The 25,318-nt window shown below is 39.9% G+C and overlaps 1 protein-coding gene across 3 annotated transcripts in view; it reads left to right on the forward strand.

Annotated features, from left to right (window-relative positions):
* LOC148539318 (uncharacterized) overlaps positions 1-25,318 on the forward strand; it is an 896,509-nt gene that overhangs the window by 264,566 nt on the left and 606,625 nt on the right. For all 3 annotated transcript variants that reach the window (XM_088451557.1, XM_088451554.1, XM_088451555.1), the window contains exon 6: positions 10,771-10,858. In XM_088451557.1, the coding sequence (XP_088307683.1) occupies positions 10,771-10,858 (88 nt within the window). The remainder of the gene's footprint in view (positions 1-10,770; positions 10,859-25,318) is intronic.

Here is a 25,318-nt window from a genome sequence, read left to right on the forward strand (position 1 = left end):
TCACAAACACAGAAAATAATTTTTTTTTTGGTTTGGACTGGAGTGTACTTTCGGGGGTTACAGCACCCTTAACGGTCAAGCCAGCCGGCCCTTTACTTATGACACAGGCGCACGCTTGGCACTACTTTGTTGATGCACGTGCGGCTACTGCGCACACAATTCACAAACACAGAAAATAATTTTTTTTTTGGTTTGGACTGGAGTGTACTTTGGGGGTTACAGCACCCTTTAACAGTCAAGCCAGCCGGCCCTTTACTTATGACACAGGCGCACTCTTGGCACTACTTTGTTGATGCACGTGCGGCTACTGCGCACACAATTCACAAACACAGAAAATAATTTTTTTTTTGGTTTGGACTGGAGTGTACTTTGGGGGTTACAGCACCCTTTAACGGACAAGCCAGCCGGCCTTTTACTTATGGGACACAGGCGCACGCTTGGCACTACTTTGTTGATGCACGTGCGGCTACTGCGCACACAATTCACAAACACAGAAAATAATTTTTTTTTTGGTTTGGACTGGAGTGTACTTTCGGGGGTTACAGCACCCTTAACAGTCAAGCCAGCCGTGCCCTTTACTTATGACACAGGCGCACGCTTGGCACTACTTTGTTGATGCACGTGCGGCTACTGCGCACACAATTCACAAACACAGAAAATAATTTTTTTTTTGGTTTGGACTGGAGTGTACTTTCGGGGGTTACAGCACCCTTAACGGTCAAGCCAGCCAGCCCTTTACTTATGACACAGGCGCACGCTTGGCACTACTTTGTTGATGCACGTGCGGCTACTGCGCACACAATTCACAAACACAGAAAATAATTTTTTTTTGGTTTGGACTGGAGTGTACTTTCGGGGGTTACAGCACCCTTTAACGGTCAAGCCAGCCGGCCCTTTACTTATGACACAGGCGCACGCTTGGCACTACTTTGTTGATGCACGTGCGGCTACTGCGCACACAATTCACAAACACAGAAAATATATTATTTTTTTAGCACTTGGGGGGAGCACCCCTGATGGACAGAGCACCCCCTGGACAACACTACAGCACCCCTTTAGGACTGGGACACTGCACAGGACTTTGGAGTGGACACAGCCCCTATGGAGAACTGACTGCACAACACAGTCCAGCCAGCCCCTATGGACTTTGAAGTAGTGGACACAGCCCCTATTAACAACAGCAGCACAGCACAACACAGCCAGCCCCTATGGACTTTGAAGTAGTGGACAACAGCAGCACTACACTACACTACACTACACAGCCCTAACTCCCACCCTCCCTCTTCACTGTCCACAGCCGAGTGAGAAAATGGCGCCGACGCGGGTACCTTATATAGGATCCAAAACCCGCGAGACTCGGAAGGCGGGATTATGACGTTTTGCCTCGATTTCAGATCCGAGTCAGGCGGGAAAAGTCAAGCCTGACTCGGATCGGACTCGGATCGGGGGGGCTCGGGGGGTTCGGATTTCAGAAATCCGAACCCGCTCACCCCTAATATATATATATATATATATATATATATATATATTTATATAAAATGTGGTGTGTGTATGTATGTATGTATATATATATATATATATATATATATATATACACAGTCAGGTGCATAAATATTGGGACATTGACAGAATGTTCATATTTTGGCCTCTGTTCACCACCACAATGGCTTTGAAATGAAACAAATAAGATGTGATTTAACTGCAGACTTTCAGATTTAATTTGAGGGTAATTACATCCAAATCAGGTGAACGGTGTAGGAATTATAATGGTTTCTATATGTGCCTCCCACTATTTAAGGGGCCAAAAGTAATGGGACAAACTAAACAATCCTAAATCTAACTTTCACTTTTTAATACTTTGTTACAAATCCTTTGCAGGCAATTACCGCCTGAAGTCTGGAACGCATAGACATCACCAGACGCTGGGTTTCATCCCTGGTGATGCTCTGCCACACCTCTACTGCAAATGTCTTCAGTTCCTGCTTGTTCTTGGGGCATTTTCCCTTCAGTTTTGTCTTCATCAAGTGAAATGCATGCTCAATCGGATTCAGGTCAGGGTATTGACTTGGCCATTGCATAACATTCCACTTTTTAGCCTTAAAAAACTATTTGGTTTCTTTTGCAGTATGCTTCAGGTCATTGTCCATCTGCACTGTGAAGCGCCGTCCAATGAGTTCTGAAGCATTTGACTGAATATGAGCATATAATATTGCCCGAAACACTTCAGAATTCATTCTGCTGCTTTTGTCAGCAGTCACATCATCAATAAATACAAGGGAACCAGTTCCATTGGCAGCCATACATGCCCACACCATGACACTACCACCACCATGCTTCACTGATGAGGTGGTATGTTTTGGATCATGAGCAGTTCCTTTCCTTCTCCATACTCTTCTCTTCCCATCACTCTGGTACAAGTTGATCTTTGTCTCATCTGTCCATAGGATGTTGTACCAGAACTGTAATGGCTTTTTTAGATGTTGTTTGGCAAAATCTAATCTGGTCTTCCTGTTTTTGTGGCTCACCAATGGTTTACATCTTGTGGTGAACCCTCTATATTCACTCTTGTGAAGTCTTCTCTTGATTGTTGACTTTGACACATATACACCTACCTCCTGGAGAGTGTTCTTGATTTGGCCAACTGTTGTGAAGGGATTTTTCTTCACCAGGGAAATAATTCTTCTGCCATCCACCACAGTTGTTTTCCGTGGTCTTCCGGGTCTTTTGGTGTTGCTGAACTCTCCGGTGCGTTCTTTCTTTTTAAGAATGTTCCAAACAGTTGTTTTTGCCACACCTAATGTTTTTGCTATCTCTCTGATGGGTTTGTTTTGATTTTTCAGCCTAAAGATGGCTTTCTTCACTGATAGTGACAGCTCTTTGGATCTCATATTGAGAGTCGACAGCAATTGATTCCAAATGCAAATGTCACACCTAGAATCAACTCCAGACCTTTTACCTGCTTAATTGATAATGAAATAACAAGGGAATAGCCCACACCTGTCCATGAAATAGCTTTTGAGTTGATAGTCCCATTACTTTTGGCCTCTTAAAAAGTGGGCGGCACATATAGAAACCGTTGTAATTCCTACACCGTTCACCTGATTTGGATGTAATTACCCTCAAATTAAATCTGAAAGTCTGCAGTTAAAGCACATTTTGTTTGTTTAATTTCAAAGCCATTGTGGTGGTGAATAGAGGCCAAAATATGAAAATTGTGTCAATGTCCCAATATTTATGCACCTGACTGTATATATATATAAATTATACCACCCCCCTGTGAAAAAGATACACAGAGATTTCTGGCTTCTATATAGTGAGAAAGACCAACACTTAAGAGGAGCATGAACAATACTTAACGAGATTGACTAATAAAAGTTAAAATACTCACAATATTAGCTGAATTTAAACATCTTGAGATAAAGGGAGCTCAAACTCAATTAAAATATGTGTATTTGAGCTAAGATTTTTGGGAAAACTGAATCAATTTTCTATTTTATGTTATTGTTTTAATTGTATGTGTGCTTTGCTAATCTAAAATTTCACTATCTCCATTTTGAAAAGTGGCACTTTACTTATAGCTTCACTACCGTATGCAGCGTACATCTCTCAGTAGATCCAAGAGCTGCACCATGCAGCCAATTTTCCAGGGCTCCATGATTAGTGTCTCAATCCCGACTGAAAGGCGGTGCTGTGTGACGCTGCACAAATGTGCACGCAAGAGAACCAATAATAATCCGCAATCACAGATATTACAGCTTCTGATTGGTCCTCCTGTTCATACCCCTTTCCACAGATATGTTAAAAGGGGGCACAAATATGTAGAGAAATGTTTTATAGGTTTTAGTTGACTGCTGAGGCTGACCCTGATATCAATTATATAACAAATTTAAAATACAAAATGTAAGGACAATAAAACCAGACTAGCTTTTACTGCATTTAAAAGGAGATCTGTCTCAAGGAATATAGCCAACGTATATTGGAATAAGTTTGGAATGGTTTCACCAGATCAGGGTATTGTTATAAAAAATGTGGACAGAACTAATCTAGTCCAATGATGTCCACATTTTGCACCTGGTGGCATGTACTGTACAGTATCAAAACATAATTGCACTAGTAAAAATGCTTTATCTCTCCTTCTGTGTTGTCAACAAGACGTGAATTGCTAAATCTCCTACAGATAGACAAATCTATTATCTGCATTACCATTCCAATAACATGTAATAATTATTAAAAACATTGTATTCGATTTCTGTTAGCTATTTAATAATAAAAAATATATATTTATTTATATATATATATATATATATATATATATATAATTAATTGTCTTAGAAGATGTCTCCGCAGGACCCCAGCATTAAGTACAGACTAAATTCACCGTTAATTCCGCACTTAGTTATTTAACTAAAGGTTGACAAGTAAGTGTAATGGTGCTTTGATAGCTTCTCCTGACAAGTCTCTTTGTTTTCCTGTGAAGGGCACAATTAGTAAAATAATAGAGGATTGCATGTTTTTATTGACTGCTACTAACTGTTCTGCTCTGATGGATGGCAGAAAAACAGATGGAATAAGGTGACACACTGAGAACATTTGTGCATAGTGATCCATCCTGGTAACTGAAACCAGGGAACTAAAAATACTCTGTAAACAAACATATCAACAACCAAACAGGAGGTCTGAACTGATTAGACCTTTCACAAGTGTTGTCTGTGCTCTGTGGGCCTGATTCAGAGCCGAACGCTCTGACCAGAGCGCTCGCTCTGAATCAGTGCCCTCCTCCATGAAAATGGAGCGGCCTCCTGGCCGCTCGCATAGCTGTGGGTGACCACCCACAGCATATGCGAGCGCCCATGATGATGGTCGCGATGCTCTTGACCCTCGCGACCATCGGGCTTGCGACGGAGACCCTGCGGTAGGGTGATTTTGGCTCTATCAGAGCCAAAATCACTCCCACTGACATCACTAGTGATGTCAGTGGGGCCGGCTTCAGACGGTAGGCGTTCCCATGGGAACGCCTCCGTCTGGCAGGCACGGCCCCGGCACGCCCACCAAAGGGGGCGTGCTGTCAATCAACATCGACAGCACGCCCCCTTTGGTGCGAGACCCGGAGCGATGGAGAGCCCGTCGCTCGCCGGGTCTCGCGCATGCGCACGACGGAGCTCCCTCCATCGTGCGCATGCGCAGTGGGGGAACATCGACCTGCTTGCGAGCGTCCTGCGCTCGCGAGCAGGTCTGAATGACCCCCTGTGTCTTTTGACTACTTAAGATAAAAGATTTCTGCTAGTCCTGTTTTTTTGCAATGTAAGTTTCCATATCATTTTCATTACTGATACTAGTTACACATACTAAGTAAAATATAATGCAAGTGACATTTCCAGACTAATGGTAATGTAACTTATAACTACATTAATGATATATAGTAGAGCACTATGGTGGAACTCTACTTCAAAAACAAAAAAATACTACACAGAACTCCTCTTGGAACTGCGTTTATGAGGCAATATGGAGATGCCCCAAGCTCATGAGATAACACAGCTGGAGAGCACCTGTGGTGTTGCAATCCTATTACCTAGAAAAGTGCATAGATGATACTGTAGCTGTTCAGGAGACATTTTTAAAGCAAATAAATCAGTTGTGCAGTTCATGAAATCTGATAACATTCCTTATTAAAGTTGTGCATTGACAAATGACAATATTAATCTTACGATTAAGCTGAAACAAATATGCGTAGGAGTTGCCCCCAAAGACTTTCTTCCCTTACAGTGCATAGTTTGTACAAGGTTCCCTCTGTGCAACATTTTCCCTCTGCTGTCATACACCATTTTCATGACCTTAGCAACGTCTTCCTCTCAGTGCCTATATGTTACTGGTTTGCACGTTCGGGGGTCAGTCAGGGTTAATTAGTGCTGGCTGAAAGCCTTTTATATATATATATATATATATTCTGTATATACACACATATATATAGGAGCACATGTAGGCGGTACTCATTGCAGGAGTAAAAGAAACACGCAGAACGGTGGTATCACCAACATTTCAATGTATTGAACATTTTCATCAGGGTCCATGACAATAAACAAACACCAGTTTATATCCCTCATAAGACTGTCCATGGCGCCATAGAAACACCTACGGGATCACATCTTCATCAGTGACATTGTATCACAGCAGTCAGATCATGTGATCTACAAACACAAAAACTAATTGGTAAAGAGGTTGCCAGGCAACTAATTGGTAAAGAGGTTGCCAGTCAACAAGTATAAACAAATCAAAGAAAACATCCAGTTACAGTACATCTGCATATATGACACAGAACTGAGTAAGGGCATACCAGTGTGGATTAATACAAATGGACAACAGCTCAAAAGTGACATAACATTACAAATGATCATTATAGCGATGCTAATGTGGGAGATTAGAATAGAAGATCCCTGATGGATATAAAAAAAAGTGACCAGAGCCTGTAGGTATAGCGATTCAATCACATATAAATAATGAGCAATAATAGACAAGCAAGATTACAAGAAAAGCAATAGTGGGAATAAATGCATGTTGAAAATGTAGTAACGCAACCTGGGAAGTCACAGAGAACATTACAAAGAACAGAAAAGAGAGACTCATTCATTCCCTTCATCACTATAATGATCATTTGTAATGTCGTGTCACTTTTGAGCTGTGGTCCATTTCTATTAATCCACATTGGTAGTATGCCGTTACATGTGTTACTGTATATATATTGGACACAGAACTGAACTGGATTTATTTATTACCAATGATCACCACAAAATATTGCAAACATTTGTTTTTTTGTTTTTTTTTTACAAATAAAGTAAATGCTGGTTATATAAATATTTACTCCCTTTGTTTAAACACTTGGTATACGCACCTTTAGATGCAGTTAAAGCTCTGAGTTTATCTTGGTAAGAGTACCAGCTTTGTATATCTAAGCATTGCAATCTTTGGCCCTCATTCAGAGCCGTACGCTCTGAGCAGAGCGCACGCTCTGAATGAGGGCCGGCCTACGGTCACCACCCACAGGCTATACGAGCGTGCAGTTTGATGGCCACGATGGTCTTGACCATTGCGACCATCGAAACTGCGAGCCGGAGCCTGCGGTTGAGGTTTTCAACCGCAAGCTCCGGAGTGATTTTGGCTCTATCAGAGCCAAAATCACTCCCACTGACATCACTAGTGATGTCAGTGGGCCGGCTTCTGACGGGAGGCGTTCCCGTGGGAACGCCCCCGTCAGCGAGGCACGCCCCCGGCACGCCTATCAAAGGGGGCGTGCTGTCAATCAACATCGACAGCACGCCCCCTTTGATCAGACACAACGAGCTAAGGACTTTCCTTCGCTTGTCGCGTCTGGCGCATGCGCACGACGGAGCTCCCTCCGTCGTGCGCCTGCTCAGTCCAGAACATCGACCCACTTGCGAGCGGACAGCCGCTCACGAGTGGGTCTGAATCAGGCCCTTTGTCCACTATTTTTTGTAATATTGCTAGACCTCTCCCAGGTTAAATGAAGCACGTTAGTGATTTTAAAATCATTCACGGATATTCAATTAGATTGAAGCATACTTTGGTATCGATACCATTGATCATCTACTGCTGTTCCACCGTCGATTTTAGTTTCATACTGGTATATAGGGCGATCTCCACATGTCTAATATTAATGAAAGTAGATATATGTATTTTTTGTTTTTTTAGTCACAATATTTCTGAATCGCTGAATCACGTCATCGTGACCCCGCCCCCTACTTTACAGCGCCATTTATTCCTGAATTGTGAAGAGGGGGCGGGGCCGCGAAGATACAGTCTCGCAGTCATGTCCCAGCTGCGCCCCCAAATCATCATGATCGCATGACCACGCCCCCCGCTGTAAGCTGACATTTAGCTACCTCCCGGAAGGAGGGAGCTGAATATCGGCAAGCATGAATTATGATACATATCTGTCGACATTATGACCTGTCTATAATATTAGGAATGTTGACATTTTGACCATGTCGACCTTTTGACTGTCAATGTTTTGGTGTTGATACTGTTTATGTTTTGATTGTAGATGTTTTGACCACATTCCAATAAATGACATCTATATACTGTATGAGAAAAATACAAATTCTTAATATAATTAAGAATTCTTAATATAATTAACAAAATATTCTGTTTGGCGCCATACTAGTGGCGTCAAACAGAATATTGAATATTTATTTATGTATTACCAGTAATTTATATAGCTAACACACATTCTGCAGTGTTCTACAGATATCTGACCATTCATATCAGTTCCACCACCCCACAGTGGAGTTTTCAATCTATATGCTCTACCACATGTACACACACATACACACTAAGGTTGGGTACACACCTAAAGTTTTTCTGTCCAACCATCCAACTCGTTGATTGGTTGGAATGAAAATCTGGTAAGGTATGAAAGCAAATGACAATCAGCAATTTTCTCCCAAAAGCCGGAAAATGGACAAAAACTGTTGTTTGAACATATTGTTTAGATCGAACATTTAACAAACTTGTGTGAACATCCACTTTCATCTGTTTTCTGGCATTTAGGAGCAAATTGCTGATCATCAGTTACTCCCATACGTTACCAGCTTTTCATTCCAACCAATCAACTAGTTGGATGGTTGAACAGAAAATCTTTAGGTGTGTACCCAGTTTAAGGTTAATGTTTTTCAGGAGCCATTAAACCTACCAGTATATTTCTGGATTGTGGGAGGAAACTGGAGCACCCAGAGGAAATCCACACAAGCACAGGGAGAATATACAAACTTCACACAGTTAGGGCCGTGGTGGGAAAAAGACCTCAGTGCTGTGTGGCAGCAATGCCAATGTAAATACTCAGTACAGGTTGAGTCTCCTGTATCCAAATATTCCAAAATACGGATTATTCCGAAATATGGAACTTTTTTAGCATGACTGAGGTAGTGAAACCTTTGCTTTTTGATGGTTCAATGTACACAAACTTTGTTTAAGGCATAAAATTATTAAAAATACTGTATAAAATCACCTGCAGGCTTTGGCCCGTATTCAGGCCCTGATTCAGAGCCGGATGCTCTGACAGAGCGCTCGCTCTGAATCAGGGCCGTCCCTCTCACTTTTTGGAGCGGCCTCCTGGCCGCTCGCATAGCTGTGGGTGACCACCCACAGCTATAGCGAGCGGCCAACCATCGGGCTTGCGACGAGACCCTTGTGGTAGGGTCTCGTCTGCCACAAGCCCTGGAGTGCTTTTGGCTCTATCAGAGCCAAAAGCACTCCCACTGACATCATTAGTGATGTCAGTGGGGCCGGCCCCAGACGGTAGGCATTCCCATGGGAACGCCTCCGTCTGGGCAGCCCTGCCCCCGGCATGCCCACCAAAGGGTGCGTGTTGTCAATCACCATCGACAGCACGCCCCCTTTGGTGCGAGACCCATAATGACGGCTTGGCCGTCGTTATTCGTGTCTCGCGCATGCGCACGACGGAGCCGTCTCCGTCATGCGCATGCGCACTTGGGCAACATCGACCCGCTTGCGAGCGCTCAGCGCTCGCGAGTCGGTCTGAATCAGGCCCTCAGTTTGAAGCGAAAAGCCCAGACTTTTCGCCTGCTGGACTTTTTGCCTCCTTCACCTGTTTTCCAGGCGGAAAAATATCGCGCGCGTGCATGCTATTCCCTTTCTTCAATTCCAAAGTAGGCAAAATCTGGATCGGCGAAAAATTATGTACGTTTTCGGGTTTTGTTCCTAGGACCCCCCTAAAGATGTCCAGACATGGGGGTTCAGTCTGGGTACCCCCGTTTAGCCCTGCAGATTGTGTCCTGCATTTTTAAATAGCCGCGGCAGGTGTTTTTTTCCCGACATTGAAGAAGTGATGCAGAAGAGTACTTAGCTTTTTTCTTTCATGTTTAAAAGTGGTCCCATCAAATTTGGGGTACATGAAAATGGGTACTAGCATATTGTTAAGTCCCTAAAATATATATTTTTTAAATTCTGCAAAAAGGCATCTGCCGCTAATAGCCTATTCTAGAAAACACCTGCCACATACTATTTCGCTATTTTTAAACACTGTTCCCCTATTTTTTTTCTCCCCAAAATTTTACATGATTTTTTTGGGGTGTCCCGATTTATTTATTTTTACTTTTTTTTTGCACATTTCGTTTAAGGGGGCATTCCCAAGGGTGCAGGCTATTTTTTTTTTTTAAGCCTGCACCCCTAAACTCCAATTCTGCATTTTTTTCGCCTGCTAAAGGCTGGCGAAAAATTATCCCCGTTTTTTTTTTACATTGACTTTTCGCCAATGTAATTGAATACGGGATATTTCAAATAGGCGAAAATTATATTATCGCAGATTCCGACATCTCGCCTCAAATTGAATACAGGCATAAGGTGTATATGAAACATAAATTAATTTCATGTATGTACACAAACTTTGTTTAAGCCACAAAATTATTACAAATATTGTATAAAATAAAATGACCTGCAGGCTGTGTGTATAAGGTGTATATGATACATAAATACATTCTGTGTTTAGATTTGGGTCCCATTCCCAAGTTATGTCATTATGGAATGCAAATATTCCAAAATACAGAATATTCCGATGTCCAAAATATCCCTGGTCCCCAGCATTTTGGATATGGGAGACTCAACCTGTAATAATTTATCTAAATGGGTATTTGGGATAGCTTCAGTTGATCCAAGTCACATGTGTAGAATCTGTGTCAAATTAAAATGGAATATTATAAAATAAAATATTGTCTCTTATTGGTTACTCTTTTGCTACAGACTGGTGTGCATTAGCCTGGGTCTGCTGCATTACTCTCAACCTTTATCTGAATGTAGTAAAAGAAATGAGAACAGATCGATTTCAACTGTAAGTAACCATGTTTCTACTTCTTTATTTCATGGCTCTATTGCTATGACAACTTTGCTTGAAAGCTGTATTTCAGTGTGAATATAAAAACATACATTTATTCAGATATATTTCAAAATATTTTATCAGCAATACTGACAATAGATGTATATTTCACTTAAGGCATCCTGGTGTGTTTTCATTGTAGGAATCCTTTTAGAGTAGGGATGGGGAAGCTCCTGCACGGGGGCCGTATAAGGCCCGTGGAATCATTTGGTCTGGCCCTCTGAGCTTTTTTCTGCTAACCTCATCTGGCTATCAGGGTGCATAGAATGGCACACTGCAGCCAGAACTTTTGCAGTAGTTCCGCCTGGAGCGTCCTTAAGATGCGTCATATGGTTACACTGCTGCCCTTACAGCTCCCCGGAGGGGGCATGGCCTGAACCAGGCCCGCAAATAATGTTATATATCAAAATGAACCTGTTTTCTTGTAGGACACATTAGGTTGTGCTGCAATATGGGACTGCTGGTGGTTGTGTGATGTCCATTCTCCACAAACAATAACTCCTTTCATTGTAGTACAATGAGTTACCTGACTTTCCATTGTTTATAACCTTTGTCATGTCTTTGTGAAATGAGTAAAGAATATGTCATTCAAATACAAAGTGATTGTTTCTACATGATTTGACAGTTTGATCCAGATGGAATTGTTGAGTGTTGGTTGCTGTCAGGGCCAGTGCTAGCTCTAGAGTTACCATAGGCAGCAGAAGTGGCACACACTTCTCTCTGCATTTTGGTCCCTCTTCCACTGCTTACACTAGCTGTCAGAGGTCCTCTCCTCCTTGTACTGGAAATATTGCGCTTAACTGTGACATCATAGCAAAGCACCACGCTACCAGCATCCACTGACATGAAGGACCAGGAACGAGCCACCTCACATGTAAGATGCTGCTGATTGTTTCTCCATCTGGTCAGAGAATGAAGCTCCATGAAGGAAAAGGGGGTGGGGGGCACTGCAGGAGCATTAAAACACTGGCTGAGTAACATTATGTTAAATTATGTCAATCATTTAGTGTTTTAGGCGTTCTTTACCCATTGTCACCATAGGTAACTGCCAAGGTTATCCTTGTGTTAACACTGGCCATGGTTGCCATCATGTCACCATAATGTGGTACAGCCTATTAATTCTATTGAGCTCTTTTAGTTAACTCCTATTTTCTTATTAACTCAATCTAACCTTTTATATCTCATTCCACCTCTACCACACCACCAGTAGCTGCACAGAAATGTCACTCGCCAATGACTGCTTTATTAGTGGAGAGTGATAATGTTGTTGCCTTACAATTACTACAATTGCACTTTCCCCACCATCAAATTCATTTGTTATTCCATTATCCTATGTACCTGTTGTTATTCCACTACCTTATGTATCATGTGTTTTGCTTACTTTAGAGACTTGTGAGTTCATTTGGGCACAGCCATCTTTGCCTGGCTTCGTGTCATTGTGTGTGTCATTTGTCACAGATCATGATCCTCTCAGTAATAAAAAAAGAGCAGGATAAGCGCTCCCCTTGTTAGGAAATAAAGTCAATGTACTGAATATGGTGTGGTAACCAGTGTCTGAAAGTGACACCATATTCATTACATTGACTTTATTTCCTAGCAAGGGGAGCGCTCATCCCGCCCTTTTTTTCATTATTCAGACTTTTAAGGTGTCTTTGTGGCCTTCACCTTTTGGGACTAGCTACACCCTGTTGGTTTCAAGCGCAAATGTTACTGTTGTTGTTTTTCTATGATCCTCTCAGTGTACAGCACTGCATACAGTACTATGTCAGAGCATTATAAAAAAACACCCTATAAAATATTGATCAGATTGTGAAAAATACACCTTAATTGGATTTTGCATTTCTGATCAATCATGACAAGTTCCAGGGGGTTATGTAATAGGCGCCGATTTCACGGAGCCGTCTGTATTTCTGCAAGATTGCGGCTAAATTTAAAGAAGAAATAATTTATAAGGCTGGTTCATCCTTATAACTGATTGCTTCTTTAAGTTTATCCACAATCTCGCAGAAATACAGACGGCTCAGTGAAAACGGCGCCTATTACATACCCCCCAGACTCTTGTGCCATTGGGCCTGATTATAGATCGCGTAAGTATGGATCGCAACTGCGATTACGCATGTAATCGGCCGATTGTTGCGTTCTGTGCATGTGTATACTTTGCAGTGTGCGAACACTCCACTGCGATCGGAACTGCAATAGGGACTGCGATTGCAGTGACTACGCAGACCCATTGCAGAGTGATTGATAGGAAGTACTGTTTGGGGGTGGTGATGGAGGGGTGGTCGGCGAAACGCAGGCTTGCCAGTGCGTTTGAATGCCGTTGCAGGGGCGTGCATAAATTAGTCACTGCAATGCCATACGCAGCTTGTGTACTCACTGCATGCGACGAGGTTAGCAATTCCTAGAGTAAGGTCAGACCTTGTGCTAGTGTGGGTGAGGCTCGATGTTACCGATGATTTTGCAGTCTTGCTAAGTATTATGGATGTGTGTAAGGTAAAGTGGGCGTCATTATGTTAGGCTGCATATGGCATAGCGATCTCAGACATTAGCATATCTTTGCAGTGAGACCACGTGCGTAATCACTATTGTGATCGCAGTTACGTTCCGTACTGAGGGTCACATTCAGACCCGCTCGCGAGCGCAGGACACTCGCAAGCGGGTCAATGTTACCCAAATGCGCATGCGCACGACGGAGGCTGCTCCGTCGTGTGCATGCGCGAGACCTGGCGAACGACGGGGAAGCCGTCGCTCGGGGTCTCGCACCAAAGGGGGCGTGCTGTCGATGGTGAGTGACAGCACACCCCCTTTGTTGGGCGTGCCGGGGCGTGGCTGCCCAGATGGAGGCGTTCCCATGGGAACGCCTACTGTCTGGGTCTGGCCCCACTGACATCACTAGTGATGTCAGTGGGAGTGATTTTGGCTCTGATAGACCATCATCATGGACGCTCGCATAAGCTGTGGGTGGTAACGCACCAGAAAAAAAAAAAAAACTCCCTGATTCAGAGCGGGCGCTCGTTCAGAGCGTCCGGCTCTGAATCAGGCCCTGAATCAGGCCATTTGTTAATTTACTGAAGGAAAAGTTCATATTATAAGGGACCATGGGATAAGTTATTATAATCAGCATCATTTACATGTTAGAAATTCACAGAATTCCAGCATTACAAAACATTTGTGCATACTATTGTCTTTTAAGAACTTTGTCTTCATCCACCAGAGAATGTACAGTACTTTGCCTTATAATTCTCATTAACCATATAACTCTCCCAACACCTGCAGTGTCATATTTGCACAATAATTTTACTACTTACTTCAGTTAGTTCTAGGTAGTAAACTATGGACATGTCTTCCTAATGCTGCTAACAAAATAGGACCATCTAAAGGAAATACCTAAAATGTACATAGCTTCTTAACACAATCTGAGGGTTTTTAACAAGTGAAAAAATTACAGACTTTGCAATAAATTAGGGATCTGTTTAGAAAAGCATGATATGTTAATTCCAAGGATTTAAGGCTGTATTTATCAAATATATGATAAACTGACATTAATTACATATTCATATCGCAGCATGTAATGGCGCAATTTACTTACTTTTCAGCACTGTATGATCCATCTGCAGCAGAGTAAGCACCTGAGAGAACCTGCTGTCCCTGCATAGATCATGCCACTGGAATTCAGAGACTTCATGCTTTGCAATGCCAGGTTCCTTAGCTCTGCAAGGGCTCTAATGGATCCCTCTGTGCACGCTGGAATCTATTGCCCTAGGCAGGAATGGGATAACACTATCTGAAGATAGTGTTAGTTCCCAGAGTTAAACTCCTGGAATGTTTAATTTTCATAGTTTGAAACATACAGTAGGATGTTTTTAACGTGCTCATAGTAAGCTATTGGAGGTCCTTGGGAAGTGGTGCATAACGATACGGGTACTAGCACAAAAGTTGTTAGTGGTATTTCCTGCGCTGGCCCTTTCATACGTAGTTTCCATGTTTATATATATTTTTTTCAATTATATAGAAACTCTTGTTTCCATGGTTATCGTCAGGTTAGGGGAGTAAGATAAATGGACCCCTTAGTGACAAAAATTAAAGTGAAAGTCTCTGCCGACTATTTATATTGTAAAACTTTGCTCCAGTTCTTTATATTATTATTCTTGTGACAGACATTTATGATGTACTTGATTTTCAATTACATGGAGAGTAATAATAATTGTTATCATCATCAAAAAGATATTAGGAGGAAAGGGCAAGCACTGCCACCTCTTAATGAATTATATTCAATTTGTATGTTTGCTATCACTACTGTGGCTATATTACAGAATGTGTCACTGTCTCACTACTGTAGCTGTATCACAGAATGCATCACTATCTCACCACTGCGACTATATTGCAGAATGTATCAGTATCTGACCACTATAGCTGTATTACAGAGTGCATTACTATCTCACCACTGCGACTATATGACAGAATGTATCACTACTGTGGCTGTTTTACAGAATGTATCACTATCTCACCACTGCGACTATATAACAGAATGTATCAGTATCTGACCACTGTAGCTGTATTACAGAATGCATTACTATCTCACCACTGTGGCTATATAACAGAATGTATCAGTATCTGACCACTGTAGGTGTATTACAGAATGTATCACTATCTCACCACTGTGACTATATAACAGAATGTATCAGTGTCTGACCACTGTAGCTGTATTACAGAATGCATCACTATCTCACCACTGTGACTATATAACAGAATGTATCAGTATCTGACCACTGTAGCTGTATTACAGAATGTATCACTATCTCACCACTGCGACTATATGACAGAATGTATCAGTGTCTGACCACTGTAGCTGTATTACAGAATGTATCACTATCTCACCACTGTGACTATATAACAGAATGTATCAGTATCTGACCACTGTAGCTGTATTACAGAATGTATCACTATCTCACCACTGCGACTATATGACAGAATGTATCAGTGTCTGACCACTGTAGCTGTATTACAGAATGTATCACTATCTCACCACTGTGACTATATAACAGAATGTATCAGTGTCTGACCACTGTAGCTGTATTACAGAATGCATTACTATCTCACCACTGTGACTATATAACAGAATGTATCAGTGTCAGACCACTGTAGCTGTATTACAGAATGTATCACTATCTCACCACTGCGACTACATGACAGAATGTATCAGTGTCTGACCACTGTAGCTGTATCACAGAATGCATCACTGTCTTACCACTGCAACTATATGACAGAATGTATCAGTGTTTGACCACTGTAGCTGTATTACAGAATGCATTACTGTCTCACTACTGCAGCTGTATTACAGAATGCATTACTTTCTCAGTACTGTAGCTGTATTACAGAATGCATTACCGTCTCAGTACTGTAGCTGTATTACAAAATGTATCACTACTATATCTCACAACTGCGGCTATATGACAAAATGTATCACTGTGTCACTACTGTAGCTTTATTACAGAATGCATCACTGTCTCATTGCTGTGGCTATATAAAGTACTGTATCACTGTGTCACTACTGTGGCTATATCACTGAATGCATCACTACTGTAACTCACAACTGCAGCTATATAACAGAATGTATCAGTGTCTCACAATTGTATCGGTATTACAGAGTGCATTACTGATTCACTGCTGTGACTGTATTACAGAAAGTACTTTAAAGTACTGTGTCCTGTAGCTATATTACAGAATGTATTACTGCCTCACTTCTGTAGCTTACAGAGTGTGTCACTGTCTCACTACTGTGGCTATATAAAGTACTGTGTCACTACTGTGGCTATATTACAGAATGTATCACTGCGTCACTTCTGTACCTTACAGAGGGTGTCACTGTCTCACTAATGTAGCTATATTACAGAATGTGTCACTGTCTCACTATTGTGGCTATTTTAAAGAATGTTTCACTGTCTCTACTGTGGCTATATTACAGAATGTATCACTGTCTCACTACTATTAGGAGCGTATTTGAAGGCCCCATAGGAAAAGTTTGTCAGGACCCCTATGTACCACCCAATGGGGAACTGCATAAAACACATGTAATTTGTCAATAAAGATGGGCCCTTATGGCTATATTACAAAACATATCACTATCTCACTACTATGGCTATATTACAGAATGTGTCACTACCTCACTACTATGGCTATATTACATAATGTGTCACTACCTCACTACTATGGCTATATTACAGAATGTGTCACTAGCTCCCTCCCGTGGCTATTCAGCATTGCGGTGAATTAATCGCCCCCCACTGTCTCACTACTGTGGCTATATTACAGAATGTGTCACTGCCTCGCTACTATGGCTATATTACAAAATGTATCACTGTCTCACTACTGTGGCTATATTACCAAATGTGTTACTGTCTCACTACTATGGGTATATAACAGGATATGAAATTTTCTCACTACTGCAGCTGTATTACAGAATGTGTCACTGCCTCACTACTATGGCTATATTACAGAATGTATCACTGTCTTTTTAGAATGCAGATGAAAAACTAATCCCTGCTTCAGTAATTAGACATTTAAAGACCTCAGGGAAACAGTACTTCTGCAGTCCTGTGACCAAGAGCAGGATAATGAGGAGTGGCAAGAAGTGTCACTTTGGATTGTGTCCTAGACAGGAAGCCATTCAGTAATGTCATTTATATGTCATGCACAATTGAAGCAGCTAATAGAGTTAATCTCTAAGGGGGAAACAAGTTGTAACAGTGTTAATTACAGCATTATTTATTTATTTTTAGATATATGCTCTATCCTTCTATCGCGGAAAGGATGGGATGCTGAAAGCAGCTGGGAAATTGCTCTTATTCTGTGTCCTGGAGAAGAAGATAAATAAAATAAGCATGGTATTAATTTCAACAGGACCTTGCAGTAAAATATTAATTGCTGCAAAAATCAAATTTAGAAATTAGATGGGTATAGGAGAGAAATTGTGAAACATCTATATCCAAATGACATGGGTGTAGAAATGAGTTGGGTGTCGGATAGAAAGTTAGAAATGAGATGGGTGTAGGATAGAAAGTTAGAAATGAGATGGGTGTAGGATAGAAAGTTAGAAATGAGATGGGTTTAGGATAGAAAGTTAGAAATGAGATGGGTGTAGGATAGAAAGTTAGAAATGAGATGGGTGTCGGATAGAAAGTTAGAAATGAGATGGGTGTAGGATAGAAAGTTAGAAATTAGATGGGTGTAGGATAGAAAGTTAGAAATGAGTTGGGTGTAGTATAGAAAGTTAGAAATGAGATGGGTGTAGGATAGAAAGTTAGAAATGAGATGGGTGTAGGATAGAAAGTTAGAAATGAGATGGGTGTAGGATAGAAAGTTAGAAATGAGATGGGTGTAGGATAGAAAGTTAGAAATGAGATGGGTGCAGTATAGAAAGTTAGAAATGAGATGGGTGTAGAAATGAGATGGGTGTATTATAGAAAGTTAGAAATGAGATGGGTGTAGTATAGAAAGTTAGAAATGAGATGGGTGTAGAAATGAGATGGGTGTAGTATAGAAAGTTAGAAATGAGATGGGTGTAGTATAGAAAGTTAGAAATGAGATGGGTATAGGATAGAAAGTTAGAAATGAGATGGGTGTAGGATAGAAAGTTAGAAATGAGATGGTTGTAGTATAGAAAGTTAGAAATGAGATGGGTGTAGGATAGAAAGTTAGAAATGAGATGGGTGTAGGATAGAAAGTTAGAAATGAGATGGGTGTAGGATAGAAAGTTAGAAATGAGATGGGTGTAGTATAGAAAGTTAGAAATGAGATGGGTGTAGGATAGAAAGTTAGAAATTAGATGGGTGTAGGATAGAAAGTTAGAAATTAGATGGGTGTAGTATAGAAAGTTAGAAATGAGATGGGTATAGGATAAAAAGTTAGAAATGAGATGGGTGTAGTACAGAAAGTTAGAAATGAGTTAAGTGTAGTATAGAAAGTTAGAAATGAGATGGGTGTAGTATAGAAAGTTAGAAATGAGTTGGGTGTAGTATAGAAAGTTAGAAATGAGATGGGTGTAGGATAGAAAGTTAGAAATGAGATGGGTGTAGGATAGAAAGTTAGAAATGAGATGGGTGTAGTATAGAAAGTTAGAAATGAGATGGGTGTAGGATAGAAAGTTAGAAATGAGATGGGTGTAGGATAGAAAGTTAGAAATGAGATGGGTGTAGGATAGAAAGTTAGAAATGAGATGGGTGTAGGATAGAAAGTTAGAAATGAGATGGGTGTCGGATAGAAAGTTAGAAATGAGATGGGTGTCGGATAGAAAGTTAGAAATGAGATGGGTGTAGGATAGAAAGTTAGAAATTAGATGGGTGTAGGATAGAAAGTTAGAAATGAGATGGGTGTAGGATAGAGAGTTAGAAATGAGATGGGTGTAGGATAGAAAGTTAGAAATGAGTTGGGTGTAGGATAGAAAGTTAGAAATGAGATGGGTGTAGGATAGAAAGTTAGAAATGAGATGGGTGTAGGATAGAAAGTTAGAAATGAGATGGGTGTAGGATAGAAAGTTAGAAATGAGATGGGTGTAGTATAGAAAGTTAGAAATGAGATGGGTGCAGTATAGAAAGTTAGAAATGAGATGGGTGTAGAAATGAGATGGGTGTATTATAGAAAGTTAGAAATGAGATGGGTGTAGTATAGAAAGTTAGAAATGAGATGGGTGTAGAAATGAGATGGGTGTAGTATAGAAAGTTAGAAATGAGATGGGTATAGGATAAAAAGTTAGAAATGAGATGGGTGTAGGATAGAAAGTTGGAAATGAGATGGGTGTAGTATAGAAAGTGAGAAATGAGATGGGTATAGGATAGAAAGTTAGAAATGAGATGGGTGTAGGATAGAAAGTTAGAAATGAGATGGGTCTAGGATAGAAAGTTAGAAATGAGATGGGTGTAGGATAGAAAGTTAGAAATGAGATGGGTGTAGTATAGAAAGTTAGAAATGAGATGGGTGTAGGATAGAAAGTTAGAAATGAGATTGGTGTAGGATAGAAAGTTAGAAATGAGATGGGTGTAGTATAGAAAGTTAGAAATGAGATGGGTGTAGGATAGAAAGTTAGAAATGAGATGGGTGTAGGATAGAAAGTTAGAAATGAGATGGGTGTAGGATAGAAAGTTAGAAATGAGATGGGTGTAGTATAGAAAGTTAGAAATGAGATGGGTGTAGGATAGAAAGTTAGAAATGAGATGGGTGTAGGATAGAAAGTTAGAAATGAGATGGGTGTAGTACAGAAAGTTAGAAATGAGATGGGTGTAGGATACAAAGTTAGAAATTAGATGGGTGTAGGATAGAAAGTTAGAAATGAGATGGGTGCAGTATAGAAAGTTAGAAATGAGATGGGTGTAGAAATGAGATGGGTGTATTATAGAAAGTTAGAAATGAGATGGGTGTAGTATAGAAAGTTAGAAATGAGATGGGTGTAGAAATGAGATGGGTGTAGTATAGAAAGTTAGAAATGAGATGGGTGTAGTATAGAAAGTTAGAAATGAGATGGGTATAGGATAGAAAGTTAGAAATGAGATGGGTGTAGGATAGAAAGTTAGAAATGAGATGGGTGTAGTATAGAAAGTTAGAAATGAGATGGGTGTAGGATAGAAAGTTAGAAATGAGATGGGTGTAGGATAGAAAGTTAGAAATGAGATGGGTGTAGGATAGAAAGTTAGAAATGAGATGGGTGTAGGATAGAAAGTTAGAAATGAGATGGGTGTAGTATAGAAAGTTAGAAATGAGATGGGTGTAGGATAGAAAGTTAGAAATGAGATGGGTGTAGGATAGAAAGTTAGAAATTAGATGGGTGTAGTATAGAAAGTTAGAAATGAGATGGGTATAGGATAAAAAGTTAGAAATGAGATGGGTGTAGTATAGAAAGTTAGAAATGAGTTGGGTGTAGTATAGAAAGTTAGAAATGAGATGGGTGTAGTATAGAAAGTTAGAAATGAGTTGGGTGTAGTATAGAAAGTTTGATATGAGATGGGTGTAGGATAGAAAGTTAGAAATGAGATGGGTGTAGGATAGAAAGTTAGAAATGAGATGGGTGTAGTATAGAAAGTTAGAAATGAGATGGGTGTAGGATAGAAAGTTAGAAATGAGATGGGTGTAGGATAGAAAGTTAGAAATGAGATGGGTGTAGGATAGAAAGTTAGAAATGAGATGGGTGTAGGATAGAAAGTTAGAAATGAGATGGGTGTCGGATAGAAAGTTAGAAATGAGATGGGTGTAGGATAGAAAGTTAGAAATGAGATGGGTGTAGGATAGAAAGTTAGAAATGAGATGGGTGTAGGATAGAAAGTTAGAAATGAGATGGGTGTAGGATAGAAAGTTAGAAATGAGTTGGGTGTAGGATAGAAAGTTAGAAATGAGATGGGTGTAGGATAGAAAGTTAGAAATGAGATGGGTGTAGGATAGAAAGTTAGAAATGAGATGGGTGTAGGATAGAAAGTTAGAAATGAGATGGGTGTAGTATAGAAAGTTAGAAATGAGATGGGTGCAGTATAGAAAGTTAGAAATGAGATGGGTGTAGAAATGAGATTGGTGTATTATAGAAAGTTAGAAATGAGATGGGTGTAGTATAGAAAGTTAGAAATGAGATGGGTGTAGAAATGAGATGGGTGTAGAATAGAAAGTTAGAAATGAGTTGGGTATAGGATAAAAAGTTAGAAATGAGATGGGTGTAGGATAGAAAGTTGGAAATGAGATGGGTGTAGTATAGAAAGTGAGAAATGAGATGGGTATAGGATAGAAAGTTAGAAATGAGATGGGTGTAGGATAGAAAGTTAGAAATGAGATGGGTGTAGGATAGAAAGTTAGAAATGAGATGGGTGTAGTATAGAAAGTTAGAAATGAGATGGGTGTAGGATAGAAAGTTAGAAATGAGATGGGTGTAGGATAGAAAGTTAGAAATGAGATGGGTGTAGGATAGAAAGTTAGAAATGAGATGGGTGTAGGATAGAAAGTTAGAAATGAGATGGGTGTAGGATAGAAAGTTAGAAATGAGATGGGTGTAGGATAGAAAGTTAGAAATGAGATGGGTGTAGGATAGAAAGCTAGAAATGAGATGGGTGTAGTATAGAAAGTTAGAAATGAGATGGGTGTAGGACAGAAAGTTAGAAATGAGATGGGTGTAGGATAGAAAGTTAGAAATGAGATGGGTGTAGTACAGAAAGTTAGAAATGAGATGGGTGTAGGATACAAAGTTAGAAATTAGATGGGTGTAGGATAGAAAGTTAGAAATGAGATGGGTGTAGTATAGAAAGTTAGAAATGAGATGGGTGTAGGATAGAAAGTTAGAAATGAGATGGGTGTAGGATAGAAAGTTAGAAATGAGATGGGTGTAGGATAGAAAGTTAGAAATGAGATGGGTGTAGGATAGAAAGTTAGAAATGAGATGGGTGTAGGATAGAAAGTTAGAAATGAGATGGGTGTAGGATAGAAAGTTAGAAATGAGATGGGTGTAGGATAGAAAGTTAGAAATGAGATGGGTGTAGGATAGAATATTAGAAATGAGATGGGTGTAGTATAGAAAGTTAGAAATGAGATGGGTGTATTATAGAAAGTTAGAAATGAGATGGGTGTAGAAATGAGAGGGGTGTATTATAGAAAGTTAGAAATGAGATGGGTGTAGTATAGAAAGTTAGAAATGAGATGGGTGTAGAAATGAGATGGGTGTAGTATAGAAAGTTAGAAATGAGATGGGTGTAGTATAGAAAGTTAGAAATGAGATGGGTATAGGATAGAAAGTTAGAAATGAGATGGGTGTAGGATAGAAAGTTAGAAATGAGATGGGTGTAGTATAGAAAGTTAGAAATGAGATGGGTGTAGGATAGAAAGTTAGAAATGAGATGGGTGTAGGATAGAAAGTTAGAAATGAGATGGGTGTAGGATAGAAAGTTAGAAATGAGATGGGTGTAGGATAGAAAGTTAGAAATGAGATGGGTGTAGTATAGAAAGTTAGAAATGAGATGGGTGTAGGATAGAAAGTTAGAAATGAGATGGGTGTAGGATAGAAAGTTAGAAATGTGATGGGTGTAGTATAGAAAGTTAGAATTGAGATGGGTATAGGATAAAAAGTTAAAAATGAGATGGGTGTAGTATAGAAAGTTAGAAATGAGTTGGGTGTAGTATAGAAAGTTAGAAATGAGATGGGTGTAGTATAGAAAGTTAGAAATGAGTTGGGTGTAGTATAGAAAGTTAGAAATGAGATGGGTGTAGGATAGAAAGTTAGAAATGAGATGGGTGTAGGATAGAAAGTTAGAAATGAGATGGGTGTAGTATAGAAAGTTAGAAATTAGATGGGTGTAGGATAGAAAGTTAGAAATGAGATGGGTGTAGGATAGAAAGTTAGAAATGAGATGGTTGTCGGATAGAAGATTAGAAATGAGATGGGTGTAGGATAGAAAGTTAGAAATGAGATGGGTGTCGGATAGAAAGTTAGAAATGAGATGGGTGTAGGATAGAAAGTTAGAAATGAGATGGGTGTCGGATAGAAAGTTAGAAATGAGATGGGTGTAGGATAGAAAGTTAGAAATGAGATGGGTGTAGGATAGAAAGTTAGAAATGAGATGGGTGTAGTATAGAAAGTTAGAAATGAGATGGGTGCAGTATAGAAAGTTAGAAATGAGATGGGTGTAGAAATGAGAGGGGTGTATTATAGAAAGTTAGAAATGAGATGGGTGTAGTATAGAAAGTTAGAAATGAGATGGGTGTAGAAATGAGATGGGTGTAGTATAGAAAGTTAGAAATGAGATGGGTGTAGTATAGAAAGTTAGAAATGAGATGGGTATAGGATAGAAAGTTAGAAATGAGATGGGTGTAGGATAGAAAGTTAGAAATGAGATGGGTGTAGGATAGAAAGTTAGAAATGAGATGGGTGTCGGATAGAAAGTTAGAAATGAGATGGGTGTCGGATAGAAAGTTAGAAATGAGATGGGTGTAGGATAGAAAGTTAGAAATTAGATGGGTGTAGGATAGAAAGTTAGAAATGAGATGGGTGTAGGATAGAGAGTTAGAAATGAGATGGGTGTAGGATAGAAAGTTAGAAATGAGTTGGGTGTAGGATAGAAAGTTAGAAATGAGATGGGTGTAGGATAGAAAGTTAGAAATGAGATGGGTGTAGGATAGAAAGTTAGAAATGAGATGGGTGTAGGATAGAAAGTTAGAAATGAGATGGGTGTAGTATAGAAAGTTAGAAATGAGATGGGTGCAGTATAGAAAGTTAGAAATGAGATGGGTGTAGAAATGAGATGGGTGTATTATAGAAAGTTAGAAATGAGATGGGTGTAGTATAGAAAGTTAGAAATGAGATGGGTGTAGAAATGAGATGGGTGTAGTATAGAAAGTTAGAAATGAGATGGGTATAGGATAAAAAGTTAGAAATGAGATGGGTGTAGGATAGAAAGTTGGAAATGAGATGGGTGTAGTATAGAAAGTGAGAAATGAGATGGGTATAGGATAGAAAGTTAGAAATGAGATGGGTGTAGGATAGAAAGTTAGAAATGAGATGGGTCTAGGATAGAAAGTTAGAAATGAGATGGGTGTAGGATAGAAAGTTAGAAATGAGATGGGTGTAGTATAGAAAGTTAGAAATGAGATGGGTGTAGGATAGAAAGTTAGAAATGAGATTGGTGTAGGATAGAAAGTTAGAAATGAGATGGGTGTAGTATAGAAAGTTAGAAATGAGATGGGTGTAGGATAGAAAGTTAGAAATGAGATGGGTGTAGGATAGAAAGTTAGAAATGAGATGGGTGTAGGATAGAAAGTTAGAAATGAGATGGGTGTAGTATAGAAAGTTAGAAATGAGATGGGTGTAGGATAGAAAGTTAGAAATGAGATGGGTGTAGGATAGAAAGTTAGAAATGAGATGGGTGTAGTACAGAAAGTTAGAAATGAGATGGGTGTAGGATACAAAGTTAGAAATTAGATGGGTGTAGGATAGAAAGTTAGAAATGAGATGGGTGCAGTATAGAAAGTTAGAAATGAGATGGGTGTAGAAATGAGATGGGTGTATTATAGAAAGTTAGAAATGAGATGGGTGTAGTATAGAAAGTTAGAAATGAGATGGGTGTAGAAATGAGATGGGTGTAGTATAGAAAGTTAGAAATGAGATGGGTGTAGTATAGAAAGTTAGAAATGAGATGGGTATAGGATAGAAAGTTAGAAATGAGATGGGTGTAGGATAGAAAGTTAGAAATGAGATGGGTGTAGTATAGAAAGTTAGAAATGAGATGGGTGTAGGATAGAAAGTTAGAAATGAGATGGGTGTAGGATAGAAAGTTAGAAATGAGATGGGTGTAGGATAGAAAGTTAGAAATGAGATGGGTGTAGGATAGAAAGTTAGAAATGAGATGGGTGTAGTATAGAAAGTTAGAAATGAGATGGGTGTAGGATAGAAAGTTA

Source organism: Taudactylus pleione, unplaced genomic scaffold, assembly GCF_031769625.1.
Source record: "Taudactylus pleione unplaced genomic scaffold, aTauple2 ptg000026l, whole genome shotgun sequence".
NCBI classification, from domain to species: Eukaryota; Metazoa; Chordata; class Amphibia; order Anura; family Myobatrachidae; genus Taudactylus; species Taudactylus pleione.